Source organism: Monopterus albus, unplaced genomic scaffold (assembly GCF_001952655.1).
Source record: "Monopterus albus unplaced genomic scaffold, M_albus_1.0 scaffold556.1, whole genome shotgun sequence".
Lineage (NCBI taxonomy): Eukaryota > Metazoa > Chordata > Actinopteri > Synbranchiformes > Synbranchidae > Monopterus > Monopterus albus.
The window spans coordinates 67,428-78,633 of NW_018128436.1; the positions used below are offsets into that span (position 1 = coordinate 67,428).

Here is an 11,206-nt window from a genome sequence, read left to right on the forward strand (position 1 = left end):
TTAAACTCAAATTTAATCCTGTCTGGGAAAATCCCTGCATAACAATGTGACCTTTGACCCCGGCCGGAGCCCTCCAGGTCACACAAAAACAGAAATGAGTTTCAAAACTTTGGAGCAGAGTTTGGATGACAGGGCTCTGGCCCAGGCGCCCAAGAGCTCGAGGGGTCCCCAAATTGTATTTCCAGTTTGAAACTCCCAGAGACACACAGACTAATATGGTGCAGTGAAAAGGACAGAATCTGGAGTAGTAGAAGTATAAACAGAAATACTCAAAGTCAACAGTTTACAGTCCACCAGATGAACAGATTTACCTGGGATCACTGTTACAAAGAGTTCTAATTCATTATAACTGAAACCCATGGAGAGCAGACCTCACTTTGGACCTGGGCCGTGTCTGTTGCAACGTGGCTCCACATGAACAAGTCACAACCCAGACCATGGGACTACGAACAGCAGCTGCTGAACACGAAACACGGCTGCAGGTGGAGATGCAGACAAGCGGTGGGGTCACACACAGGTCCTGTTTATAGCCCGGTGCTCGACACAGGTGCTACGTGTTTCTGACTGGACACGGGGAGTCAAACCGGCTGATCAGACGCTGCAGGAGCCTCCGGGCATTTAGAAATTTATACTTCTACTACATCTCAGAGGCAAATATAGTAGTTTTTAATGCACTACTTTTACTGGCTCCTAATGAATTTGTTCTCTGTGTCGGGAAAAGTATGCTGCTTCACATGTGGTGATTTTGAATTTCTCTGTTAAATGGAAGTTACGTGTTCCTTTAGCCAAAACCAAGTGTTGTCACTAAACTGAGGACAGGGCTCGTACACAAGGTCTTACAGATTATGATTTGGGAAACTACCCACACTTTATAAAGAAGTTAGAATTAGTGCAGCCGTACACAACCACAGCAGTAATAACCCCACAAGCATCATATCTAGCATAACTTTTACTTTTGATACTTTAAGTACATTTTGTCCATGTCCTCAGCTGTCCCTTCCTGTCGTCCAACCTGACCCCGGCCATCCCAGCAGTTGGTGCCGTCCTCCTTGTCTTTGTCATGGGGATGCTGTTCAGGGCGAGTTTCAGCGACCCTGGCATCCTGCCCCGGGCCATGCTGGACGAGGCCGCCAACATGGAGAGGCAGATTGGTAACCATGGATACACACAAATAAACACACAAACTCAGGACTCTGCTGTTAAAAAACAAAGGTTTAAGGTTTATGAAAAAGCAGGTGGAAACCAAGTGAATGAAGCTTCAGTTTGCTCAGGTTTTGTTCTTCTCAGAGGTAAAAACATGAATCAGCTGCAGAAAAACGTGTTCGCTAGTGAAACTGAGTCACTATAGGAAGCTGCACCTCCTCCTCCACTCAGTGTGTGTGTGTGTGTGTGTATGTCTTCCTGTGTTGCTGAGGACATGGTTTAGTTTGATACCATCACTGTGGGGACATTTCTAAGGGAGGCAGTGAACGTCCTCACACAGATAGCTGTACCAAGGTGTGTATGTTCAGTCACACGTCGTTCAGTTTCCCCGTCACGAGTGTTTCTTGGCGAATCCGTCTTCCCACGGAAACGGGACGTCGTGCTTGACGCTCTCTGATCTATTTATGGAAACCTCTCATCAGTTTTTGTTTGTCCATTCATTTTCATGGCAGCTACAGAGCGACAGAGCCGTCAGTCACCACAGCTACAGAACGACCAACGTGGGCATCAGCCTTGGTCTGGGCTCGTTGGATGTGGAGGAGGAGCAGCAAGAGCAGGAACTTACTTTTTACTGTGTTCAAGAGTCGATTCTGTGACGCACAGCTTGAAGCAGCATCCTCACTTCCTGTCAGACAGACAGACTTATGGACCAGGGGGCATGGGGGGATTCCTGTACATGGGACCCGGGCACAGGCCCCGGGGCCGAGGGCTCGAGCAGGGCCCCGGTCCAGAGCCTCTGTTTTAAATGAGCGTCAATATTTCAAGTCAGTCAAACGACTAAAAATACATGAAATGACAACAAAGAAATGCAAAACAGCCACAAAGTGATTAAAACAAGACTAATAGGAGATGCAGGATGAACATACACACACATCACAGTAACTACAATGAAACACAAACCTCAAAGAAACAAATAACAACCACAATCAGCCACACAGACGCAGTGCATGTGCAGCACGTAGCACAGAGTGGATTCTCTTAAGGCTTAACAGACGGTTTAGTTACTGTTTGTGTTTGTGCTAAGGAGCAAGCAGTGAGCATGAACCAGCTGAACTGTGTGTGTTGTGTTGCTGCTGTTTGTTGTCCAGACTCCAAACCTCCTCCTCGCACCAGAGAGGTCCTCATCAATGGACAGGCCGTCAAACTGAAGTACTGCTTCACCTGCAAGATCTTCAGGCCGCCCCGAGCGTCACACTGCAGCCTGTGTGACAACTGTGTCGGTCAGTCCTGTGTGCCCGTCAGGGTTCGCAGTATTCCCCGCCGCTGGACTCCCCGAGTACTAATACCATGTTCATGTAGGGTGGAGCTTAATACTAGGGAAGATCCCCATGTTAATGCTGTTAATATCAGTGGTGGAAGAAGTACTACAAGTACTGATACAACTGTGATAAAGTACTGCAATCCAACTAAAAGTCCTGCATTCAGAGGTGTACTTAAAGATCAGATACTCAAAGTATCACAAGTAGAAGTATGTGACCCCTGTGACTGAGCCTATGTTACATAATTAGATCCTCAACGTTGATGCGTCTCTATATGTTAGTCCCTGTGTACATACACGAGGGGTTCAGAAAATTAGGAACACCTCTGATATAATGAATCCAGTCCAACCCCACCTTTAACTCTGAGCTCACTAATACATGTAGAACTAATAAATATACATCACTGACAGTTTGACCAAAACCTGAAACACAAAGACGGGTGTTGTGGCGGCGCTGATGTACTGGGTACGGATGCAGCTCGTTATAGTAAGGACAGTGTTTTTTCTGACTTTTATTTGTACAATATTAAACATAAATGAGTTGGCTTAAAGCTCATTTTTGTCTGCAGTCCCTTGGCAGGTCATAATCAGACACACAATCACAGCAGCAAAACAAAACCAAACAAAACGAACTAAACAACATTAATATGGAACTCACGACACCTATAATGTGTCCCACGTCAATGTTTTCTGAGTTTGCTGCTGCACTGCGACATAAACACCAGCTCATCCCTTTGACTTGAGATGAATGTTGTTGCTGTGGGAGATTTGAGTAACGAGACAAACTCCTGCCGTCTTTTGCTGACTCAGAGCGATTCGACCATCACTGCCCCTGGGTTGGAAACTGCGTCGGACGGAGGAACTACCGCTTCTTCTACCTGTTCATCCTCTCGCTGTCCTTCCTCACCATCTTCATCTTCGCCTTCGTCATCACACACATCATCCTCAGTGAGTAACACCTGCCTCCTCCTCCTCCTCCACACTGTGATTCAGTACAAACTCTCTACGTCACAGTTTGGTTTGACCTCGTGCATTTCAGGTCTGCAGCTGTGACTGTGATCGATCATTAAATTTATTGAACATAAGAAACAGTGACAAATGATGACATGTTCATTTTTAGTTCCAAGAGTCTGAATCATCATCCTCAGGCTGATGATGGCACAGTCTGATCCCCAAGTGATCTATAAAGGCAGTTCACTAACAGTACAGAACCTTAGCTCTTGATTCTGAACTTGTCTTTTTGAAAACAGAAATGGCACCGACAGGATTACCGACACCCTCAAGTAGCTCAGCCTTTAAAGAATATATCTGTTGTCAAATTCTTCCTGTCGACCTTTTTTGTGTCAACATAGTATTTTACAATTTACCTGAAAGCCCTGATTCGGTCTCATCTGTCCACTGAACGGTTTGGCTTGTTCAGGTGTGTTTTGTCAAACTACAGATGTTTCAGTTTCACAGTATGGTCAAAGAAAGTAACACAACGGTGCCAGTATTTTTGACCATGACAGCATAGAGTAGTTTCTCATTACCTATAAAAGTCCCAGTGAATAAACTGATCCTCCTCTGTCTCTGTTTGTGTTGCAGGGACGAACCGGACTGGTTTCCTGAGCGCGCTCAGAGACAGTCCGGCCAGATATCCTGTCACTGTCAGAGACACCTCATAGGACTTTGAGTTTCATTGAGTAACTCATAGACATAAATATTCCACACTCCTCCGTGATTACATTTAGCAGCTGGTTTGATCTCGACACACTGTTTGTCTTTGCTGCATCTTAGCGTCACCTCAGGTTCAACACACATCTGTTGTCATGGTAGCTTTGATACGTTTTCACTGAAAGATTCATTGTTTAATCAAAACAGTAACTGGCAGATTGATAGTTTTAAAATAATCATTAGTCTCATGACTAGTTAATGATGTCAGTGGTTACTGTTACATGCAGCAGCAAGTACTGGCTTTCACTGGTATGGCACTGGTATGAAACGGGTATTAAACTGGATGATATTTGGCATTAAAAGTGTTTTTAAAACCTAAAATTTGACCATGTGAACCTGCAGAAACGCCTCTAGATGCTCATGTGTCCAGTTCACTGCACAGAAAAGTGAAATGGGCACTATTTACCCCTCATACACTGTCTGCAGGTTGTATGTGTGTTTCTGGTAAACCAATCACAGGTAAATACGTCCCATAATGCATTGCTAGGGTCAAACTCTGCCCTTGTCAGAGCCACATTGACATTCGGCTTCTTCACTCTGCTGTTTTGACTGTTCACTCCTGAAACACACACCATCAAAAATGTGATGGAAATAAATCAGAGCTTTTGTTCGACCACTGGTCCAAAACCTAGAATATTCCATTTCATGTCAGATAAGACACAGACAGTGGAACCAGACTTTCAAAATGATTGATTGTTAGGATTCATTTTATTTCAGTTGACTGATCGACTAAATCTCACTTCAGGCTCAGAGCAGGTTTTATTCACAACCTGCAAACTTTAGAAGCTGCATTTCGTCAAACAGCAGGAGGATAAATGTGACGTGAACTTTGTCCTTGACTCTGTTCTGCACCGTCCTGGAGGTGGTGGTGTGCTTCTTCTCCGTCTGGTCCATCGTTGGCCTGTCGGGGTTCCACACCTACCTGATCAGCTCCAACCAGACCACCAATGAGGACGTGAGTATACGAGGCCCACACTGTGGTCCGTGGACCAGCAGGAAGTCCCAGAGGGGGCCCCAGAAGGACGAGGACTAGTCTGATGTCACTGTTACTTCATTTACTAGAAGAAAAAGGTGGCACCATGATATTTATTGGTGCTAATTAACTGGGTCAGTTGTCTTCTCTGTTTCTGTCCTGATCGGGTCCTGGTCTGTTCTGGTTCAGATTAAGGGATCCTGGTCCACCAAGCGAGGGAAGGACATCTACAACCCCTACAGCTATGGAAACATCCTGACCAACTGCTGTGCCGCTCTGTGTGGACCACTGCCTCCCAGGTCAGTAACATGTTCTGCAGCACTGCACCGGGACCAAACTCAGCACACAGGACTAAACCTGGGACGAACTGTTGCTGGAGTTCAAAAACAAACATGTCTTGTATTTCACAACTCCATGTTTATTGTTCTTGCTGCCGTTGTGTCTGCCTCATGGTTCCTTCATCTGGTCTCTGCAGATCTACATTTCTAAAATATCACATCAGTCTGAAAAGAGCTGGGACTGGTCGACTGAATCCACATTTCAGTTCACCACTCCAGCTTTCCCTTCCATCTTGCATCATCTCTCTCACTCTTGATGCTGTGTTTCCATTCAGTTGAAACCTTCCCTGGGGAGGTTACACTCTTCCTTCCACCGCTCGCCCTCGCTGTTGGCAGACCCTGCTGCAAAATTAATCAAAAAGCAGAGTCTTGGTCTGGAGATTCATATCAGCCACGTTTCACTGTTGTCATCCACACATCTCTGTGGTGTGTCTGGGGACAGGTGGTCCATGTGTAGACCTCCACTGTAGTCCACCAGCTATTAACCCCCCCAGTGAGCCACACTGCTGCACTGGGGGGCAGGTTTCCTCCTGAGGAAACATGGGAGGCCATCTGTTTCCAACAGCCAGCTCCACGGGCTGAGAACAGCGTCGCTGTGGACAGTCTCTGGTCTCTGCTCTGGTCACACTGCTCCACCGGCTCCTCACGCTGCAACAGAACAACATGTTGGAGCTGTTTGTTTTCCTGAGGAGGAAACCTGCCAGAGCAGCCGTGTGGCTCACCAGTGCCTGGTCAACAAAGGGTTCACTGTTTAACTACCACTAGCAACAAACTTTAGCATCACTTCTGTTCCTTTTGGACTTACTGAAGCTTTCAAATCGTGAATCCCTGAATTCAAGATTTGGAAGCTTCTGTTATGTCAGACTGATTTTGGACATTGCTGTGTACATTCAGCCTGCCGCTTCGTTGATTTGGCCTGAATAGGTTTTGATTAGTTTAAGCTGTGTTTATAAAATCCTCTTCAGTGCCATCGTTACTGCAAACCACTTGTTGTACTGGGCCTTTCAGGAAAACAGCGTTAGCCTGACGTCGCCCACATAGCTGGAAATCTGGCGGTGTTTGGAATTTGTAGAGAAATCTCACTTAGTAGTGCCTTTGTTTTATATCTGTAGGGCTCTAACACATCTAGGCCGAGAGCACAGTTTCAAGAACTGATTAACTGTAGCTGCTCCCAAAAACCCAGCACCGCCCTCCTGGAAAGTCTTGCTGCCAGATCTGTATGTCAGTCACATGCTGTGTACATCGCTTCTGTTTTTGTTTTGTTGTATTCATTTCATCTATACATATGTTCTTATCAGAGCATCATGTCAGTAAAGGTTGAATTTGAACGACCGAGATGCGGTTCCGGGTTCGGGCCCCACCTAGGACCTTTCTGTGTGGAGTTTGCATGTTCTCCCCCTTGCTTGCGTGGGTTCTCTCCGGGTACTCCGGCTTCCTCCCAGTGTCTCCCAGTTTGATTGACAGGAGAGGCCTGGTCCAGTCTGACACGCCACAGACCGTCTCCCAGTCTAATGAGACCGGTGCCAGCAGCTACACCACCACTCAGCTCCACAGTCACATGGTAGGTGGTGGTCGACCAATCAGTACTGACAATGTGTGATGGGTTAGCAAAGTCACCAGAGCGTGGAGGAGACACACACTAAGTCCAGGTCTCTGTAACAAAAAGGGTTTATGTCCTCTGTGAAGGTTAAAATGCAGAAACACTGCACGTCTGTGTGCTTTACAGGACATGGAGCATCTTATTGCATTAGCAGGACAGACTTAGCGTGCACACTCTTACCCTTTGGCCCCCCCCTCTCTCAGTGCGACCAGGACCAGTGCATCCAGAGCACCAAGTTCGTCCTCCAGGCAGCAGCCACGCCTCTGCTCCACAGCGACCCCATGGTTCTGGCCCATCTGCCAGGGAAGACCGCCACCCTGGGGGGAGCGTGCGCCTACCTGGCCCCCACCCAGCCATCCCTGCCATCCTGTGGTGGAGACGTCCTGGTCCTGCGGGACGCCACCGCCGACTCCCACTGCCACCACCACCTCAACCACCTACACCACCTCCACCATCATCATCTCCACCATCACTTCGTCAGCCCGGAGGAGACGTCCTGTGCCACACCGCAGGGCGCCACACTGCAGGGCCCCCTGCCCTGCCCCGCCCACCTTCACCTCCACCCCCAGCCACAGCCACCTATCCCCTCCCCTGCCGCCCTGTATGACCCCACCCATCAGGATGCTCTGCACGAGGACTCAGTCAGAGGCCTGGTTAAACTCAGCTCTGTCTGACCTCGGTTTGATCCGTTCACACCACATTTCCACCTTCCTGATTAGATGCACGTTTACAACATGTTGATGGAAACTTCACTGGTGCCATGAGCTGATCCTTCCAGGGCAAATCACGTGACTCGTGTCTTTGTTAGTCCGACTGGGCAAAAATATGTGGTGTAAAAATGACTATTAGTCAGAAAACCTCTAACCAGAGCTACATTAGACCAAGAGGTCTCTGCCCATTTCTCTCTTTATGCCATACATGAAGTTTTGTGGGTTTGAAACCCTCTGGAGTTCATTTCAGTTAAAGTCACTTCACTCAGGTCTAAGTCTGATTTCTCTTTGTGTCAAGTAGGGACCAAAAATACATAAAAGATTTGCACATCTGTAAAATGAACACATCCTTAGTGATAATCACTCAAATATTAAAGAGGAGTTCAAGGCTGTAAAAAATGCTGCTTCACTTTTTTATCCCCACAACTGCAGCAGATGAACGATAGAAATGAAACTGTAGTACAATCTGTTTACATGTACAGTGATTTTAACCCAACTCAGTTTTGTGCCTTTTCCATTCAAATTCCATTTGTAAAGAGCTGAAAATAATTCACAGGTTTGAACATTTCTTTTACAAGACATGTTGTGGTCTGTAGATGTAAATGAGAAAGCTCTGCTTTCAGCTATTTCTGTCGACACCATTTGTAAATAGTTATGATAATACTCATGGACACCAGAGTGTTCTGAACCACGGTATGTAGACGCCAGCGTCCAGGTTTGCATGAGGATAATGTTGAATAAGAGCATGAGTGTTCGCCAAAGAGGCCCAGAACAGAAGCTACATGTTGAGTGAGGAGGATTTCACAGTGTGTGGCGTTTTCAGAAGGCACAGATGTTGACAGACTTTGATAATTCACACTTTTAAATGTTCAGGACCAAAGTCACATTACGTCCACGTCCACCCGCTCTTCTTGTTTTTTTGTTTTTTTTTACCTCTCCATAATTCACACTTTCCTTCTAATAACAACGGACATTTAATCCAGCTACTCCAGTGCCAGGCAGGCATCCACCTTCAGCTGCAGTCGAACCATCACCAAAGACAAATCAACTGACCTGTTTCTTTACAAATCAAGCGGACGATTCAGGTGACCTGTTGTGACATTGTTTTTCCAATGTTTATGTTACCAAGCTAGGAGAAAATGTGATATGTCAGTAAATTCACACATTTGATAAATGACTGGAGACCTCATCGTCCCTACTGGTGTTTCATGTATTACATTTAATTCCCTGTCATATTTTAAAAAAAGGCCTTTAAGTCTTAAATTTAATTAGGTGAACCTGCACCTGTCAGTGGTGTGAGCTTTAATTAAAGACACTAAATGCCTTATTTCTTGTTTTAGTTGAAGATCTGCTGCTAAATTAGACACAGATCCACGCAGCTGTGGATATCACTGGAGTGATATTTTCTTTCGAAGGTGACATACACTCGCCTGAGCACTGCCTTCTGGGAATTGTAGTCCTAAAGCTAACGTGCAGGTGATGAGACGCTGGGCTGCTGCAGGACGGTGTGAATGATTTGTTCATCATGTTACCTTCACTCCAGTGTTGATTTATCTAATAAAGACACTTTGTCCTATCAGCTGTGGAGACACGGACCTGCTGTTTGGACAATCGTGTCTCACTTTATTCAGTTTAATAACAATGAAGGAAAAAGCTACAATAAAAAAAAAACTGCACAGATTGTGGTTTTATACCAAGGCTTTCTCATCCACGTCCATGTGTTGCATTAAGAGCTGTGCATTTCAATGAAACTTTTTAAACAGAAGATTGTTTTTGTTTGTGGATTAAACAGGTTCAAGGTTTCTTTGTGACGTGCATGTTATACAAGACACTGACGGTAAAATGTTTCCCCATAGTAAAAAGAACAGATTAACTATTATAGATTAGCTATTAAATCAATACAGGATTATGATGAAATCATAGGCGGATTATGAGAATCCACAGATAAACTCCTCCTGCTCACCAGGTGGCGATACGAGCTGTGACTTAGCGCACAGCTGCTTCTCTAGAAGCCAATCAGAACGGTCGCCTCGGGAACAACCAGGAAACAACATTTGGGAAACAGAAGAAAGCCATTTAATAAGGTCTGATATTAGAAAGAAGATGAAGCTACAACCTTTGCTCTACAGGCTAAAACCCGAGCAGACAGATGATAAACAGAAATCCAGAATCATTCAGTCTGTAAATCAACGTCTGTTATGTCGAAACGACATCTAACAATCCGTGAATTTACCGGGATGCCTTTCTTTGTTGTCTGACAATTTCGGCGGTGTTTCGACAAACCTCGTTGATGTTAGTCCTTGTTCCAATTCATCAAAATCCACAAAGCATCCTTAAATGTAGAATTATGATATATGGTTGGTAAAATTATTTTTACGCTAAATTGTGTTGACAACGCCCTTGGATGACCGTAGCATAAAAAAAGCGCGGTAGCGGGACATAAACCAGATATTAACACTGCAAACACAGTGACACACGTATGCTGACGGTTTAAGTGCTTTAATAAAGGCAGATGGACATTAAATACCGAAATAAGAGCAAAGGAGGAAGATAAAACGATATTTATGGTTAGCATCGCTTCATATTTTCCTGCCCGGTTTGATGAAATATAAAGAGTGTAATTGTTAAATATGTTACCGTTGTGTATACATGTAAATGTAGGTCATCTGGGGCAATTTAATTTTAATTTAAACAAATTCTCTTTATTTACAAGTTAATATTTTATTACACAAATCAGATTAACGTTTGGCGAGTTCACCATCAGTCTAAACTTTATGGCCTTGTTTTTAAATCTAAGTGTGATGAGTTTTTATATGTCAAATATGTGACCATTTTGTCAAACTTAGATATATAAGCGCTTAATTTCCAACCTCTAAACCTTTGAATTTCCCGCAATGCTACAGGTGTCACGTGACCACATGTCTCCGTCCTGATTAGCTGCATTCTCTTCCGCTTCTGGGAGCTACGTTTCTATTGGCTGGCTGCGTTGTAGCGCCAACAGTTCAATAAAAGGCGAGTGGACAATAGCGACTGTCCTCACTCTCCGCTTTTGTATGTCTGTTGCATGTAGTCTAGCAGTTCTAGTTAATTTCTCTCTTTCCTTTTTAGCTTGGTCATTTTAACTTAATTTATTTTATTTATCCGTCTGAACCCTTAGGAGATTGAAATGCATTCTGCTCGTTCTCCTCGATCTCCTCTGTTCCTGAAGATTGAACAGGCTAGGAGCAGCCGGATCAGCAACATGGCACTGGACAGAGAAAACACGGTGAGAACCTCTTGAAGCAACTTAACCCATTAAGTCACCCCCTGGCCTAAATGTTTCATGTTCACCTTGTCTGCTTTGATGTTGTTCTTGTTCTTATGTTCTTTATTTTATGTTATAGTCCTCTTGTTTCTGATCTATTTACTTAT

General features: G+C 44.9%; 2 protein-coding genes across 4 annotated transcripts in view; both read left to right on the forward strand.

The window, feature by feature from the left end:
• The first annotated feature begins 437 nt into the window (after positions 1 to 437).
• On the forward strand, positions 438 to 9,141 carry LOC109953155 (probable palmitoyltransferase ZDHHC14). The gene is made up of 9 exons (XM_020588570.1): positions 438 to 501; positions 969 to 1,151; positions 2,292 to 2,423; positions 3,272 to 3,409; positions 4,046 to 4,094; positions 5,027 to 5,129; positions 5,337 to 5,446; positions 6,938 to 7,046; positions 7,289 to 9,141. The coding sequence occupies exons 1-9, from the start codon at positions 438 to 440 to the stop codon at positions 7,757 to 7,759; spliced, it is 1,359 nt and encodes a 452-aa protein (XP_020444226.1). The 3' UTR covers positions 7,760 to 9,141.
• Positions 9,142 to 9,760: 619 nt separating this feature from the next.
• Positions 9,761 to 11,206, forward strand: part of LOC109953153 (ribonucleoside-diphosphate reductase subunit M2-like) — a 7,474-nt gene continuing 6,028 nt past the window's right edge. The window contains exons 1-2 of one of the 3 annotated variants that reach the window (XM_020588566.1): positions 9,761 to 9,879; positions 10,699 to 11,060. In XM_020588566.1, the coding sequence (XP_020444222.1) occupies positions 10,962 to 11,060 (99 nt within the window). In that variant the 5' untranslated portion in view covers positions 9,761 to 9,879; positions 10,699 to 10,961. Of the gene's footprint in view, positions 9,880 to 10,523; positions 11,061 to 11,206 lie in introns of those variants that run through there. The other 2 variants (XM_020588567.1, XM_020588565.1) reach the window with 2 other exon arrangements.